An 18511-nucleotide genomic window follows, 5' to 3' on the forward strand; every position below is an offset into this window, starting at 1 on the left:
TGGTGCTGTGTTACTTTCGGGTTTCTTGCGATAAAAGCCCGAGCAGCGACTTGACAAAATGAAATGCGCTCAAATTAAAGTGATTTTTTTTTGGTCGGGGCTTTGGCTTTGCTTCTTTATTGCTTAGCGTACTTCTTGTTGTTGTGTTTAGCTTTTGTGGTTTGTTGTTAGCTGTTTGTTATTTGTTTGTTGTTACAGCAACGAGCGGCTACGAAAAGGAAACTTACAAAAAAATAGAGAAAAATTATGACTTTTGATCTAATTATGGCTTTGGACTCTATTTGTTTGTCCCGCGGCAACCTTGGCACCAATTTGTTTGCTTTACTTCGCCCAACTTGGTATTTTGTTTATTTTCTGCCGCCTGCCGCCAGTTGTTGTTGTTGTTGCTATTATTTTGTTTGGTAATTGTATTATTGCTTTCTCTACCGCATTCTAAGGCATAGCCAACTGCCACGCCCACGCATCGATATTGCCTGGAAACAATAATTACTGCAGCAACATTTGGCAATTTTTTGATTTGATTTGATTTGATTTTGGGATTGGTTTGCTGTGCGATATTTTAAATTGGAGCAGTAATCGAGACAAAGAAAAAACCAAGAAACATATTTGAGATAACCAAACAATTATCCAAAAGCCGCTGGTCATATGATTTACTGGCTTTATTTTTTTTGTTTTGATTGTAAAACTGCTTAAGTTGTTGCACGACGTTGGATTTCTGGGATTTCGGGAGTTGTTTCGTTTTTTATTCCCCAATTTTTTGCGCAATCTTTAGCGCCGCCAAGCGGCCAAACGAATGACTTAAGAAACGAACTTTAGCATTTTTTTTTCTGCCTCCGGCTTCTTTTATTTTTTCTTGCGAATTTTCTTATCCACCCTGCCCCATGGAAAACTGCCAGGGGCGTGGCTCAATCGAGGGGCAGAGAAGGGGGCTTTCGGTTTTTTCTTTTTTTATTTTTCAGCTGCACAATTTTGTCGCTCAAACGACTCCATTAAGTCAGTCGATGGTTTTATGGCTCTATGCTTATTGCCAGCTGATGAATTGCATTTTGCATACCCTAACTACAGAGTTCATTGACTATGATAGCCAGCTATGTGTTTGGTAAGCAACAAGTAAGCAGTCTGAAATTTCATTGGCTGCTTTTATTCTTTTCAATTGAGTTTACTATGTGATGTATTTGATTTGGTTGATGTAACTCTTCTGGAAAAGAGCATAGCACATTCATTAGTTGTCGTGATGTGTGTGTGGCGCATTTAAACGTTTTTCCTTCTTTTATTTTCAATGCTCATATTTATGTAAATTTCATAGGCGTGACTCAATGATTTGTAGTCCGTGGCTATATAAGCGTCGATCTGCATATCGCCTATCGGCGCGACTATATTTGTGTATTCGGATCGCGTTGACAACTCGACGACGGCCCTTTCACATATCTTTTTTTTTCTATTTTGGACTGAACAATCAGTGGCCGCGGATTAGCTGCATCGACAGATCCGAATGGGTCGCTATATATGAGCATATATCCATAGATATCCATGCTGTCAAATTCGTTGCACTCATTAGGCCAATTCAATTGGCTGCGGGAAAAATGGTAATAAAAACCAAAATACAAATCCAAATCCGAAATTGTAAACGGGTCTTAATTGTGTTGTTAAGGCCGTTCGGTAATTCGATATGATTCGATATGTGATGTGGTGGCTTAGAAAAAATAAAAAAAAATTGAAAACTAAGCCAAGCCTCCGCAGCGTCAAAATTAATCACTTCCCTTTTACTAGAATTTGCATGCAGACCTCAGACTTTCGATTATTTTTTATTTTTGCATGCCTCAGATTTGATTTGAGTCGAGTTCAGACGCCTTTTGTGGGGTTTTTCATTCGCTTTTCGTTTTGGTATCAATTAAAACCCAATTATGCCCCGCAGGCAAGTCTCGGAAAATGCGCACCCAATGCAAAGATAATGCCCGTCCGGTCATAACGGGTTTGGGCCACGCATCCAAGGTTACCCTGAGCAAATATTCATGTGCGATCGACAACTTATATGCTAGATGCTATATGCTATATGTATATGCCATATGTATATGCGAGTGCAGATCAGCGAGTGCTCCCCGTTGTCAGGCGATCTGTAAAATGCAAATATCTGGAACAGGCACCGCGATCGTTCTGCGGAGTGAATCACGGAATCGAGGAGTCCGCCGATCAAGGCAATTAATCAGTAGCTCTGGTATGCCAAGGAGTGCTAAAAACTTCAATTAAAGTGCAGTTCTTAGACCAGAATTCAATCTCTAAGGTTTCAATATGTAAAACACGCAATTATGGCTAGCAATATTAAGAACACTATTTGCTCAATAGCTGCCAAACAAAAAGGAAAGGTTAAGCAAAAGAAAAAGCTAGGTAAAAGCAAAGTAAAAGCACGCCAAGTTTCAAATTGCTTTATAATCTCTTAGGACATTTAAAAGAAAAATTAATTAAAGGCTGTTAAAACTTAGTTTCATCATTGGGCACACACACCATTATCATTTCATCCACAATTAAGCTTTATTTGCAGTCATTTTTTGGCTATAACAAAATATCTTTCACTTAATACTGCGCTGAATTTATCTGCAGACATTCATCACCTGTAGTTTGCCCAGTTTTCATTACTTTCTTTCTTGTTTATTTTTTTTCCACACCCATTCCGAGATCACCATTATGTTAGCAATATCTTAATTTATTTGGCGCAGCAAATAAGGAAACTGTTTGCTGCTCAAAAAAAATGATGAAAAATTATGGAGGCTGCAAAGATAATTTATACCCAACTACCGCCCAAGTGTTGTGTCCGTTGTCAATGTTCAATGTTCGATTTATTGGGCACATGTCGACTGTCCGAATCGTGCCGATTGGCAATCGATAACGATAGGTTCGACAAGCTGCCGTCGATGTGTGGTCCCATCGATCGATCAAGTTGTCCAGCCGCCTGCATCAAGTCCAGCGATAAGATCGGATCGCCATCTGTTTTTCAGTTTTTCAGCCTCTGTTTTTTGCAATTTTTTTTTTATTTGTATTTTTCATTTTCCTACGATGAAGCTGTCATAAGTTCTATGCTCTCAATTTCCCATTGACAATTCGATTTGTTTCGTTGCGTTTCGTTTCGTTTGGATTCAATTCAATTTATGCGCTTCCTGTCCAATCGATTGGCATCAATTATACGGCATTCTCGACTTAATAATATCGCCGGCTGTTCATGTCAGATGGCATTGATTGCATCCTGTTGAACACACATTTTTCGACCACTTTTGGGGGTCTGTCCAAATGTGGGGCATTCTCTGCGATCTCAGCGATCTCTGCAACACCAGCAAACTTCGCTTGGCTTGCTGCTCATAAGTCTCTTTTATGGCGTTTTAAAGTGTTTCACATCGTAATTATTGTTAGTCAGCAGCCGGCTAATTGCAGCTCTGGTCCCCGCCATAAACAGACGAATTATAATCACAATTAAATGCGATAAGTAGCCGCTTAGCGCGGTTGACAATGAAAATTTCCAAGTCGTTTTAGTTTTCGGTGGCAAGACCCTTGGGAAATTGTTTCGTGTGGCTAATGCTAGGAAGTCTGCAGATACCACTGTACTTACTGTATGTGATTACTACGAATTTCAAATGTGCTTATAATTATATTCTGTTTCTGTTACTTCCAACATTGAAAGAGATTATTGAGATGGCTACAACTTAGTTTCAAAAACCACCAAAAAATCATTGAGTCTGCGAACGGAAAAGTACATAAATCATTTATTCGCCGAGCGGAAACCCATCGACCATCCCACTTTTCCGATCTGCAATTCGTTTCAAGGGCCTTCGGAATATGCATTAATTGCTGTCATAAGCAATGAATGCATATCGTTTGTCTTGTGGCACGGCAAAGGCAAATAACTCAGCCCGAACAATATCTGGTTGGACAAATGGTTGGCAATATGTTTTGCAATCGTTGCCATATTCCGTATTCCGTATTCCGATTCCGATGGCGATGGCGATGTCGATGCCATATGTCAATGGCTTCTGCGGGTTCTCACAATTGCCACACATTGTTTTTATTACGGTTGAGGGCAATTAAAAGCGATTTAATTATCAAACGGATGGCCGGAGGGATGGGGAAATGGCTAGATATATGTTTTATTTCTTTCGCTGGAATTAAATGCAAATGAAGAGCGCAGGCCGCAGAAAATAGCTGAAATAGCTGACTTCGTTGCGCATGCGTGTGACTTGATTACAACAACAAAACCGTTGACAAAGACTTTTATTGGCAGGCAACAAACGGCGGCGGTGCAAAAAAAAAACAAAAAAATGAAAATTATCGTGCCACCGCGCAGAGAAATAAAGGAAAAATGCATCGAACGCGCACGCATACCAAGCAAATTATAGAGGGACTTACAACAAAAAAAAAAAAAAATATAAAAAACCAGACCAAGTGGTTAAGTCTGTAGCCACTTGCGTCATCTAGACATATGCATTGTGGCATTTGTCATTTCAATTGCGCGTAAGCTTAAATAACTGGCAAGTTTGTGTCCTAAGTCTTTCGTTTTTTCCCCATTCGAATTTTTGCGCTGGGAAATTCTGACTGCGAAATGGCAACATTGCATTGAGAAATTTTACTGCGAATAAATGTATAATGTTAAATCGTGAATAACATTTTATAATATTCTGTATTGATTTTATTAAAATTATGGTTGTATTTTATTATCTTTTCAGAAACCCTCTGCCAATCGCACAAATGTCTTTGGGGTGAGTGGAGTACATATGAAGTGTTTTTAAGTAAGTGCTTAATTGCTTTTTTAGTAATAAAACTGAAATTAAATTTTGAGTGAAATTATAAACTTGTTATATAAAACTTGTATTCAGTTTTGTATTACAATTTGTTTGCATATCAGCCCCTTTTCTGTTTAAATATTTACTGTGCTGAAACACAGTTTGCCATATTTTGTACCTCTTTAACGCTCATCTGTTCGTCGACATACACCAATGTAGTTTTTGGGGATTTTAATACTCGTTTATTATCTGCCCGTTAAATCGGTTTATCTATCAATTTAGTACTTTTACACAACCAACCAACTACATCCGACCGAGCGCCTTTTAATTTAAGCAACAAAGAGGAAAAAACCCTCTAGCCAGATGAAAAAAATTAAATCACGAAGCGCGAGCAATTGCCAAAAAAAAAAAAATTTAATAATAAAACCATCAGCATAATCTGTTGCATGGCCAAAAAGACGATGATTACGTTGATGTTGATGATGATGATGTGCGTGGCGTGGCGCCATTTAGTGCAAATTTGTCGATGCTTCCGGCCAAAAAAAGATTTCGCTGGCCCACCTGCAACAGTAGCAACATCAAATAGCAACAGGCAACTGGCAACAAGCAACACCAACGGTGGCAAGTGGCAAGTGGCAACATCAACATCAACAGCAAAAGCAGACATTCACTTTGGCTACCTTCGCATTTCCATTTTCATTTCCATTTCCATTCAATGCCAAAAAGAAAAGCGCCTCATAATTTCCGTGCCGCTTTTCCACTTTTTGGGAAAATGGATTTGCGGTGAAAGATGAGTTGGCGCTTTTTTGTGGCCACAATACTGGCCTGTCCTCACCTCGGCCCATCCATCAATTCGAATTGAATTCAGCCAGCCCACTCGATTTAGATTCATAGCCCAGTCAAGTAATTTGCATGATGTTGCTGCTGCGGTGGCTGCTGTTGCCACTTTTGCCACTTTTGCCACTTTTGCCGCTTTTGCCGCATTTGCTGGCAATTAAGCCGAGTTGGTCTGGCCCGGAAGCCGTGCCCAAAAGATCGCGTACTCATACAGTTAGAACGGCCGGCGGCAACCGATAATTATGGTTAATAAATATTAGCTGCCAAAAGTGCAATAAACCAGACGAGCGACAGGCGACAAATGCAAAGCAGCCAGCCACCGGGTCAAAGGGGCGTGGCAAAAGGGGGTAGCTAAGGGGTTAGCTCAGGGGGAAGGGGGAAGGGGAAGGGGTGTTTGTCTGGTTTGGCTCTTGGCCCGATCATATTTCCAGCTAGTTAATTACATTCGACACACACTTGCTATCTGGCAAGCCAAGGAAAATAATCGAACAAATTGTCACACTATTTGTGCATTTTTATTTTAAATTATGTTAAGTATTTAATATTCATAGATTTAACTAGTCAAAATCTTTACATTTCAATAACTTAAAAACTTAAATTAGAAAAATTAAAAATTGTGTTCTTGCATAGCTAAGTTTTCAATAATTGTTTACAATTAATGTCATTTAATGTCAGTACAAATACCTTAAAACAGCAATGGAAACTATTTAGAATTTTAGGCACTTTAAGCTGCTTTGCCCCACTGTAACCTTTGGTGTTTCCATTTCGTTGGCTGCCAAAGCGCAGTTTAAACAAACATTTTGCTGACCGACAGATCGCAACGCCCCAGAAGGGGGCGTGGCACAGCGGGGGGCGAACTGGATAAATAAAAATAAAAAGAGTACTAGGTTGCATGCAACAATTTCAGAGTTGCCAGTGGACTCCTTGTTAACGTGTGGCAATTAAACCGTTATCGGGGACATTAAAAGGCACTAAAAAATGGTGGAACAAAATCGTAGAAGTAAGGTAACGTAAAACCAATTAGAGCGTTTAGCCCAGACGAGATTTCGCAATTGTTTAATAACCATTTTTCAGCCCGACGGACCGAGTGATCGATTCTTAAAATTGAATTTAATTAGAGCTGAGTACTATGACAAACTGATTAATTAAAGCCAATTCGAAACGCCCACTTGGGGCCTACATAGATATGGGCCCAACATATGGACTCTATATACGTAGTAATATGTACGTACATAATATATGACCCGGTACTTATCCAATACGATACGATACGATCCGTTGCGATCCGGGCAAGTGTCGTTGCTAATGGTTGTGGAAGCTGGCGACAAGTCTGAGCTGAGATTCTAAATTGTTGTTAATTTGCAGCCATAATTCAAGCCAAGCGCCTCATAAACAAACAACTTTGTTAACAGCATAATGGCCAGGGGCGTGGGTGCAAAGGGGGCTCCAGAGGGGGGCTGGCCCCACTATCAGTTGCAAGTGTTGAAGTCATAAATCTGCATAATGATCATGTCGCAGCCCGTTAGTGCGTTAGCTTATTTAATACTTAATCGTGTTACGCGCCTGTTTTTCTGTGTGTGTGTGGGTTGATTTGGCCAAGACAACAAAAAATAAAAGAAAAAAACAGATTTTCTGCAGATTTAATGATCTGTCATGGGTTCCTTTCACAATTTTAGAAGGGTGTCAGGTTGCTTTGAGCTGCTGCTGAATCAGCACAAAATTCTAGCCGTAGAACGGACCGAAATAACATTGATTACCCTTGAAGGAGTATATGCAAATCGAAAGACTTAAGCAAAGAACTTGGAGCAAAATAAAGTCACAGTTACAGGCTTCAAATTACTTTTAAATCATAAACATCTATTGGGATTTACATTTTCTTTTCTTTTCAATTATAAACATCTTTTGGGACTTACATTTTCTTTTCTTAAATATATAGTTTCCTTGAGTACTTTGTTTGCTTTTCCAATTTCTTTTAGTCATAAACTTTCCTACACTTTCGCAGAAAACTGCCAACTTTCCGGCGCTTTCTAGACCTCGCAAGTCCCCTTGCATGTGCATATAATAATAATAACATGATTCTAGGGCCAAAGTCACTCGCTTACTCGCTTTTCGCAGCTTTCACAGTGCTGTGCGAATTCAAATCCAAGTATTTCTCCAGCGGCACTCCACTTTTGCCCACCCCGTCATTGTCATTAGCGCTGGACTACAAACTGCAGACTGTAGACAGTAGGCACTCGCAAAACAGACACATGTGAACAGCTCGGCTGCCACGCCCACCTGACAGCCGACTGCCCATTGTTGACAGCGGGAAAGTTGCCTCTTTGTCTGCCGTTTGTTTTTAGCGTCTTGACTTTTGCCCTTCTTTCACTCGCTGGATGGATGGATGGTGAAACAAAGGCCGAAAGGAGAAGTAAAACAGGCAGCTGAAACTAAAGCCATTGGCCCACTGTGCCCACTGGCACGGTTCATTAACGCCGCAACACCTTAATTAAACCGAATTAGTAAAAGCGAGCCGCAATTGGCGACCCACAAAAGCGAGATGTGATGCCGCTCATTACCCGCATTTGCATAATGATCGGGGGTTTATTCTAATTTCGGTCTTTTGCCCGCCTTTTGCTATGGGAACTCGCAGGGAAGTGCTCTTTAATTAACGTGAATACACCATAATATTATATGAGGCTGGGTAAATAGACTACTTATTCTAATTGTTATTAATCAGACATCCATAATTGTGGCGAAAACAGGGGAAGCACCTGGGATGTTCAGAGATTAAATACACGCAGTTAGCTAGGATATTACTAGAAATCAGGGTAATTGATTTGGTAGATTTTCCAATTATGACAGCAGACACTTTTCCGTTTTCCAATCCACCCGCATTAACCTTGAAAGAGAGCGTGTGGCAAGCGAAAACCTTGTAACAATCAATCGCCATAAAAACGAGATCAAATCGATCGCGGGGAGCAGATGGAGGTTAGTACTCAGCCGCCAGACAAACGAATCTGCTGTCGAATCATGTTCGAATCCCCATCTCCAGTCGTTGTGCCTTCCGTTCACGGCTGAAAGAAAACCATAAACAAAAAAAAACAAAAAACAACTCTATTATTCATGGGGCAAATCGACGGCGAAAATCAAAGCACACAGCGTCGTTGTCGGCGATTAAACAATAAAATAACAATTATTGGCGGCAGAGCAGCCGAGCAGCAGAGCGGCTGTCCCGTAATGAATGAATTTGGCGAGGTGATGAGTGCGGCAAATGAGTCAAGTGGCATCCACGAGTGCAGCTTCCACGAAGTTGCAGCTTCTGCGGACGGAACTCGTAAATCAAGTGCTTTTTGTCCGGCGATCGGTGTTTGCTGCACTGAAAATAATCTAATAATCTATTTGACAAAAGTGAATGGCATTTTTAAATATTTCAAAGTTTGTTTTAATGCAAATAAATTATTCAAAGTCAAGTTATTTTTGCTTTTTACTCAATTTAAAGCACGATTGATTGATCTTCAGTTAAGTCTTTATAACTTTATAAATATATTTCATAAATCTCTTTGATTTGTTTCGATTTTAAAGGGTGATTGATTATATTTACTGTACTCAAATGTGATTAATTAAGTACGAAATGGCAACAAATATATTATATAATGTTTCTTTTGGTGTATTTTTGTGTTTGGTGTCCACTTGCGGCTCTCATGCTGATCAACACCATGAGTTGGGGGCATTAAAACGCTTAGCCATTAATCGGCTTTGGCTGCACTTAATTTTCGGGAGCTCAACGATGGATGGTAAAAACAAATACAATTGTATATGCAAGTGCTGTTTAATTGAGGAACCGCCGATCATGTGGCACACGCACATGTGCAATTGCAACACGCCACACAGATGCAAATACGTACGTACATATATCTGAGCAGTTACAGATACAGATACAGATACAGATACCGATACAGATACGGAGAGCAGTCGACTCATGGAAATCTTAGGGAAATTGCAAAACATTTACTCAGTTTCAACTTCAACTTCGACTCCGATATCCGGTTGCCAGTGGGTTTCTGTTGCTGCTCGGCGACTTATTAAATCATTTTTGCCGACTTTATGTTGCCTTTTTCTCGTTGCCTGTTGCATTTTTGTGCCTGGCATACAAAAGCACTGCACGCAGGAAAACACCAAAACGATATACTCGTATGCCAGAAATAATATTGCAAAATCTTAATAAACTGAAAAATAATGCAGAGGAAATGAGGCAGAGCAAAAGGGAGGAACATTACGTGAGATTGATTGCCCATTTACGAGGAGTAGATATGAACGCCATGGCAAGGAGTTGGTTAACACAGGAAAGTTGATTTTTAAGGCTTGCCTGGAATTTTTAATTTAATTTAATAAAAATCGAAATGGGCGATATTTCAAATCCAGCAATTCAGTTTATGGGTAAAGGTAGGATCTATAAATCCTTGTTTGATTTATTTAAAAAGTATCCACTGAGCGCATTTAAAATATTCATTGACAAATCCAACGAGTAATCTGTTTAAGCAATTCAAAAAATGGACTTCAAAGTGCCAACTCCGTCCCTCGGAAAAAGCTAAGTACACTTGAAAGCCAAGTCAAACATGGCCAAGTCGGGCCGCGAGTGTTGGCCAACATTTGACTAATTAACACATCACAGTCAACTGGGTGAGACGACGGTCAGCACTCGATAAATGGGTCAGTCGGCGTTGCTCACACGGTTGGCCTAATGTGATTTTGATGTACTGCACGAAACGAGTGTGGAAAATATGCTTGCTTATTTATCATTTCTCCTCTTAATGTGGCAATTACGTGCAACGTGCAACGAACGGAAGGCAGATGGACACTCATCCGAATGGATGGTGACAGTCTCGCCAGGTGTTGCATCCACACCAAAACTGAAAACTGAAAACTGAAAACCGAACGAAAATAGTTGGCAAAACTTTGGACTTCCGCCTTTCGCCTGTGGAAATAGTGGAAGTCGTAGAACTGAGCTGCCTCCGCTTATAAATCCCCTAATTAAAGTCGTAATTACTTTTCATTACCTTTTTTCATTACCATTCTTGTTGTGGGTATTAAGTAGCAAAGATCTGTAAATCAGCGCTTTGAAGTGATTGCATTTTGTGGCTGTCTGGGATGACAAGTAATTGGTTTTATCAACAAAGATTCACATATTTCATAGACTTTATTACATTTCTCCTACTTTAGGTGGGATAAGCCCGAATCACTTGAAGTTCCTTTCATTGATTGGCTACATCTAATTGCGTTTTTCAACTAATATCTATATCTATATCTTGTTCGAAGTCGACATTAATAATAACTCTTTCTTTAACCTCTTGCAGTTCGTTGATTGGCGGCCAGAACGCTGCGTCATGTTGTTGCTGCCAACGGAAATGTGTCCAGCAGCAACGACAACAACTATAGACAACACCAAAAGTTGCCCAACGAAAAGTAATTTGCGAAAATCATAAAAAAGTAGCGTAAATAACTCCCGGCTCCACCAGATCCAAGTGGAGCAAAAAGCACAAAGGCCAAGCGCGAAAATAGCCAGAAAATTGCTGGAAATCTTTTGGTTCACACCAAAACGAGAAACCCCAGAAACGCAAAATAATAACATTCTAGAACGCCAACTATAGGAACAAGAAAAATAACACGAAAAACCAACAGCAAGTGTCGCCGTTTTCTTATGCACAAAAACCATTCTGTGATATCTCAAGACCCAAAGGTGAGTTGCACAAACCAATTTTACCGGCGAGTTGAAAAACGCAGAGTTTCCAAATGGAAATCAAAGGTGGAAGTAAAAACACTTGGCCCGCGGAAACGGAAATGCATTAACCTTTGTTTATCAAGGTGGCTAATGAGTTAGTTTAAACTGAAAACTCCAAGTTAGAATTCGAGCATTGGTGCTTTGGTGTTTTGTCTATTAATTAAAATAAAAAGCATTAATCAGCTAATTAATATGAATGCACAAATAATCGCAATGTTTATGACTTCATTATTGGCAGTTGTGGTAACAAATGATACATTTTGCCGCAAACACCTAATCTCATTAATTTATTACTTCAACTTTCATAGCCCAGCCAATCCCATTTTTCACCCATTTTTTCTGCACTCATAAGTTTCCTGCTTAGATTGTATCTCACTGGTTGTCCCCCATGCGATGCAATACGCTTTTGATCCGTTCTACTGACTGGCTAGCTAGCTAGATAGATAGATAGATACATAGATAGATATTGGAATTATTCCATCATGTTGCGTCCCAACTTAGCGGTGGGTGTAGCTCACCGCAGCTCAATTAAAACCGGGAACCGAACGACACTGCAAGAAAATGTGGATGCAATGTGCAGCAAACTATGTATCATTTTATGTATATTTCTGTAAGGAATTAATATTGTATTATATGTTACTTTATAACCTATCTATTATTTGTACAAGCTTACAAAGTAAGGAGGAATTTATTTTCGCGGTGTGAAAACCGCATTCTTCGCCTGTCGTTGACAATTAGAGAGCGAATTATGCTAACTAAATGTGCAACTAAGTCGCAACTCGGCGGGAGGGCCTCGAGATCGGGGCGTGTCTATATAGCGCATTGATCCAAACCGATCCACTCCAGATCGACGTTGCATAAGTGCGGTTGGGAAATTTTCACCGCCGTGGTGAGTGGCAATTATAATTATAGATTATCGGGTGAAAATTCGGTACGAAATTCGAGTTTGCCGCGGAGGCCACATCGATTTTCCCCCCATGGGAAAAGCCGGTGGGTGGCCGGTGCTGGAAAAACCTGTGGAAATGTGTCACTCGGCTACCAAAGCTCGGCTCTTGTCGCTCCATTGCGTCACGGTAGTTAAAAGGTGTCAATCACCGGCCAAGCCGACCAACAACCCGCAACATGCAACATGCAATATGTGTTGCATGTATTGGAGCCGCGAGCGATTTGATTTTGGGGGAGCTCAAAACTACGTGATTCATTGGCGGTTTCAGGTGGGAACATTGCGACGAGCGGCGTGCTCTTGTGGCCCCAAAAAGGAGTTGGGGTCCATGGGTTTAGCTTTCACTTCAATGCGACTAGCCGACAATCTAAACATAATCATTGGTTTTTCAGTTTTTTATTGTAATTATCCCATAAAATCAGAGCAATCGGTTTGTAGATGTCACATTTATAAGACTATATACTCTATATACTACATATATAAACTCTTGAGCTTAATAACGTACTTGAACGTATAATACTTAAAGGAACCAACAAAGTTCAATCGATGCATATCGATTCTGTTCCCATAAAATCGAAGCCAATGCTGTCGCCCTTTTCGCTTGAACCGGCACACGAATCGAATGGCTTTACAAGTTGGTAAACTAAATATATATATTGAGCTAAGTAGGCAGCTTGTCATTAGGGCAAAATCATGATGGGAATGGGAAATGGGCAGTGGGGATTGGGGTCTGTGGACTGCGGAGTAGCCACGACGAAGGGGGGGCATTCTGGGCACTTTGCATAATAAAGTTGTTTGGTTTGGCTTTTGCTGCACGCTTCCCACGCCCAGTTTCCCCTAGTTAAATCCCACCAAATTCCACCGATTTGCCCCCCTAATCAAGTGTTTTTTTATTGCTTGTTTCGCGCTGGGTCTGCGATTTCGTTGGCCTGCAGTCCGTTTGCAGAGACCGACACGCCCAGCCACACTGCTCTGCGAATGACACAAGATTTCCGCTTAATTGAGGGTTCAATATTTCTAGCCGCGGCCCAAGTGGCGTATGCGCAATGTGCGGAATGCATGCCCAAATATTACGCATACGCCGCGTTGGTTTGTTGGTTTGTTGCTTTGTTGGGGGGGAGAATGTTGGCTTTAAACTGTAACAGAAAAACGTACTCCCTCATTATTGCATCACACACTGCAGCCTGATCAATCAACCCACAACAACAATAAAATTCCCAAAAAAAAAAACAGAAAAAAAATGCATAGCAATAAACTCAGAAATACCACATTTTAAATCAATGAATATTTTGTAAACATCTCTCGTTGTTGTTGCTGGCCCAGTTACGCGCCGAGCATAACTTTACCCATAGCAACAACGACGACGGACTCTCGCTTTCACACCAGAGCCGCCGGAATACAGAATGAAATATACACACACAGACGGGTTCACATTAATAGTTCTGCGCTTAGATAATAACTCTCTCAAAAAGAAAGCAAGCAAATGCCATTTAAAACCAATTATTAAACTTCCCATTCTGGCATTTCTGATTTTATAGCAAATAATTGAGATTTGTTTGCTGCCAGAACTATTATTTTGGACACAGGTGTAAACAATGCTGGCTTAACTTGGGTTGGTTAATGCGCCGAGTGCCTCTTGATACTCGTTGCCAATAAACAGAAACAGAAACCAGCGAAAGACCAACGATAATACTTCATATATAAAATTGTTAAGAGCTTACGCAAAGCCAGGCAGAGTCAGGCACACCTGGTACCCTGTAAAATCCCATAAAAGTAAAATCCCATTAAGTATGTTGGCTATTCAACTAACTATTTCTCATTGAATTCCAAATGTGTAAGTTAACAAAGTGTTGAAATTCGATTACATGGAACTGACAAAAACACATCATAATATACTAAATAGCAAGAAAATCATAATTGGCATTTTAATAATTGCAATTTAAAGCCAAATGCCTATGAGGTATTTCCGAGTTGCATTGCCCCTGATATTGTTTGGCATTTTGTTGTTCTCTAGTCGACAGGCCGCTTTTTTGTTACTTAAATTATTTACCATAAATTCGCGGAGCAAGTGGCGTCCACGAAAATAGAGCAATAAGTTGGGGGAACAAAGTAAAGCGAGGCAAATTGTTGCACAACTAAATCGCATTTATTTAAAATTCCAGACCATTGCGAGCGGCGTTCAACGAAAGGTATCAACGCGAAACAACGGCACAAATACAAATATTTCGCTTTGGCGGCAAAATAAATATGTATGCAAACCGAACGAGCGATCATGTCCCAACTTCTGTGGACTGCAGACTGCATAGCCATGCGGGGTATCGAGGGGTCTGGAGGGGTCCGGTGTCCACGATATCCAGGGTAGTTCGCCCCCACAGTGAAGCCTCGTGGCGGTTTGCATTTTCTCGTTTTTTTCACTGTCTGCTGCCTTGTACTACTTTCCTGTCGCTGATTTCGGGCTGCGATAACCAAGTGACTTACTATTCGCCATGTTAAGATCGCGATTCGGTTTTCGGTTTCAGCCTTCTTGGCCTCAGGTGCAGTGTTAGGCTTATTAAGGATGAAGGAATCCGTAAACACCATTAATATGCCGCCATTGACAGTCTTTCACTTGCCAAATAGTTGGTAGATAATAAGTAAGAAATTGTAATATTTCCTTAACCTTTATTTCGCTGCTTTTTTTGAACATAATAAATTGAAGTATGGCCAGCGCTATAAAGTGTAACAACCCATAAGCCAGTGCACCTTTCCATTCCTATCAATCATTGACCATCGCCGATTAACCTTCACTCCAATTCGGTGTGGCAGCTACGCCCAACCGAAGTTACAACATTTTAATTTCGATTATTTTATTCGATCGCACAATTGCACAATTTCACAATTCCACGGAAAGTTTCTTTCTCCGCTCTAAATCCGCACACGAATTTTAATATTTTTGATTAGCATTTAGTTTTAATTGTGGGACATATTGTCATTCGACTTGCTCCGCTACTTCCATTGTTCTTTGATTAACTATTAACTAGAGCACAGCGTTCGTTGACTTATTCGAAACTGGCATCTAAAATTAAATCATATTAGCCACCCCAAAAAATAAAACGCACAAAACTCCACCATCAGTTCTCATTTGAATTGTGCCGCGTTACAAAGTGTTGCGGAAATAAAGTTTGTTAACTGGTACATAAATATATTGTAAATCGAGAACAGGCAAAGGAATGTCTGAGAAATAAATATGAAAAAATAACAAGAACAATTAGATAATAATGTGGAGCAAAAACACGAACTGCGGAGCTAAAAAATGAATTGAGTCCAATTTAATCTATGACACCATCGCCCCAAACTGCTTTCAAATAAACTAATTAAATTTAAGTAAAGCAACAGGCGCAGCAACAACAAAGAATTATTTATTGCCAATAGCCAAAGACAACCACGTTGCCTTTCATTCAAAACACAAAAGCCTACGAAACAGCAAAAAATGTATGAGAAAGGCGGGCTCGTTAAGTCGCACCGAATGGGGATACCCTTGAATTAAGGCGGCAGTGGCTGAAATATCAAAATAATTATGTGATAATAATAACACATGCATTTTAACTAAAGTATTTATCATATAATATTTCTCTAGCTGACTAATGCCAAAAATTTAAAGATAATAATAGAAATAGAAACAGTTAAATCTAAGAAGCACTTTTTAATTGGAATTTTGGAGAACTAATTCGAAATATATACAAAATATTTCGATTGCCGACTAGTGCCAAATCCAGAGATTAGGCCACTTTGCAGTACCCTCGTTGCGGTTATGAAAAATGCCTCCAAGTGGCTGGCGGCGACTCCAAGGCTTGGCCTGGAACGTGGTCGCCTCTATGACGAATCTCTGGCGGAGATCGGAGTTCGGGGGTATCCGGGGGAGCCGGGGTATCCGGGGGATTGGCCACTACAGGCACCGTTAGGCACCGACCACTGCGCACGCGAACAGTTTTCATTATTTACTGTTTATGATACCCTACGCCCAAAGCGATCCAAGCAGCGTGGGTACATGCACTAGGCTATAAAGTATGGAGCATTTATTTTGTTAGTGCCACCTAAAAAGCAGATCATTTAGTAAGCAATTTAATATAAATTGTTTGGTAGCAATAATACATTTTATTACTATTAAATAATAGTATATGGTATATATTAAAGGTATATATTTTGTAGAATATATTTACCAAGCATTCTGGTTCCAACTTTTGAGGGTACTTAGCTTTGGTGGAGGTAGCAGCCGCGATTATCCGCTGACTTTTTGTTTCAACTTCTTTTTTGATTGCCAAACAACAATTTGGCAGCCGTCGCTGGTCGCTGCTCGCTGGTTCTACGAATAAAATAAGAGCCAAATAAAAGCGGGCTAAAAGCAAAGGCTGAAATTGGAGCGCAGTGGACAGGCGCTAGGCACACGATACAACGCATTCCTAGTCCATTCCGAAGTCCAGTCCAAGTCCAGTTTTGGGCTTAGTTTAAGTCTCGGACTGGGTTTCGGTTTCAGCTTCAGTTTCGGCTTCAGCTTCGAATCACGTTCCATTTGATTGTTTCTATTTTTTCCCCATTTTTTTGTTTTTGTTCACCCTGTTTTTTTTGTGACTGCACTTTGCATTGTTTTTTTTTCGGGGTTTGGCAACTGCGCCCAACAACGAAAATGCCTCAAGCTTGGCGCCTGCACTTGTGGGCGCCAATAAAAAATATAGTTATACCATATATATATGTATATACATATATATATAAGTTGATGGAAAAAGTCTTTAACCTGTCGCGTTTTTGGTCAATTAGCCACGGCGCGTATGAGTAATGCCCAGCGACAAGAAGTCGAGAAAAACGCAAAAACACAAACACACAAAGAGCAAAAGTAAAATGTTATTTATGATTCGATTTCTTCAAAGCTCTGTCCTTGATTTCGCGTTTGGCATTTCGGGGCGTCGAAAGTGACTGGCATCGAATTGGATTGAATTGGATTGGATTGTATTAAATTGATGGGCGGACAAGCCTACGTTCTTTCGGCATCAAGTGGCGTAGGAAAATCGGACTTAAAGGTCTAATTGGAGTTGCATTTCAATTGCTTTCAATGCCTACTTCATAATGTCTAGAATTCGAATTCATTCATCATTATAAAACAATACAAAACTTAAGAAAGGTATGCAAAGTAGAAAGGTTTCTTTTAAAGTCTCACAACTTGAAGAACTAGAAGTCTTTCATTCCAATTCTTCCTTCATTAGATATAAATCCAATATTTATCAAAGGCAAATATTGGTAAATGCTTAATTATATTATGCCACTCGGCGATCATGAATTTCTCGCCTTTTCCTGCTTTTAATTGTGCAATCGAATGGCTACCAAATCACGAATCGCACCCCTCTCTTTTTTCCAGCGATGCGCTCAAGTGCACTTGGAAAAAAAAACTATGTATTTTGACTTCAGGTTTTTCGCTTGTATTCACCTTTTTTTTATGGGGTTTTTGGTTTTTTGCAAGCGACGCGTGCTTCAAACTTTACGGCTGGTTTTTGTTATTGTTATCTGCTCATTCATGTTAATTAACCGCAGCAACAACAACAACAACTACAAACACGATTGTGAGCGGTATTGCCATACAAATATTTGTTGCTATTTCCAATTGATTTACGGCTGAATGAGCTTTAAGCCATTGTTTACAGCGATCTTTTGAGATCAAATCTGAGGGTATTTCGGTATTCCGGTAGGGTTATGGTGGTGATATTGGTGGAGATTTATAATTAAAACCCACTCTGTGTACCAGATTAATTCACTTTGCTTTTATTTCGGCCAGCAAAGTGATTGCCGTCTTATGAGGTTTATTAGATACGTTAACTTGTTTTGCCACTGCAATTAATTACCACCCAAATAGCAAGCTTATTATGAAATGTTGACTAATATTATAAAATAATAATAATATAAAATTAATAATAAAAAATATTTATAAGTGACTTATAACGTTTTAGGAATGTTTAAACATAAAAAAATCCGTAAATAAAGTGCAAAATATATGCATAAATTTCATGTTACTAAAATGCGACTTAGAATTGTAAAGTTTAACACGGAGTTTATAGTTTTCGACGAAGGCAGTCGTTGCTCTATGCGTTATATAGGATGTTTCACTGTGTTTCGTTTTCTCCGCTTTAATAACACCCATTTGACTTGCGTTCGTGTTGTGTTGTGTTTCTTCTGCAG

At 39.9% G+C, this 18511-nt stretch overlaps 1 protein-coding gene across 6 annotated transcripts in view; it reads left to right on the forward strand.

Annotated features, from left to right (window-relative positions):
- LOC122623194 overlaps positions 1 to 18511 on the forward strand; it is a 33428-nt gene that overhangs the window by 9777 nt on the left and 5140 nt on the right. For 2 of the 6 annotated variants that reach the window (XM_043802199.1, XM_043802195.1), the window contains exons 2-3: positions 4710 to 4772; positions 10940 to 11322. In XM_043802199.1, the coding sequence (XP_043658134.1) occupies positions 11284 to 11322 (39 nt within the window). In that variant the 5' untranslated portion in view covers positions 4710 to 4772; positions 10940 to 11283. Of the gene's footprint in view, positions 1 to 4709; positions 4773 to 10939; positions 11323 to 14924; positions 14941 to 18511 lie in introns of those variants that run through there. The other 4 variants (XM_043802197.1, XM_043802196.1, XM_043802200.1 and 1 more) reach the window with 3 other exon arrangements.

This window comes from Drosophila teissieri, chromosome X (assembly GCF_016746235.2).
Source record: "Drosophila teissieri strain GT53w chromosome X, Prin_Dtei_1.1, whole genome shotgun sequence".
In the NCBI taxonomy this organism is placed as follows: Eukaryota; Metazoa; Arthropoda; class Insecta; order Diptera; family Drosophilidae; genus Drosophila; species Drosophila teissieri.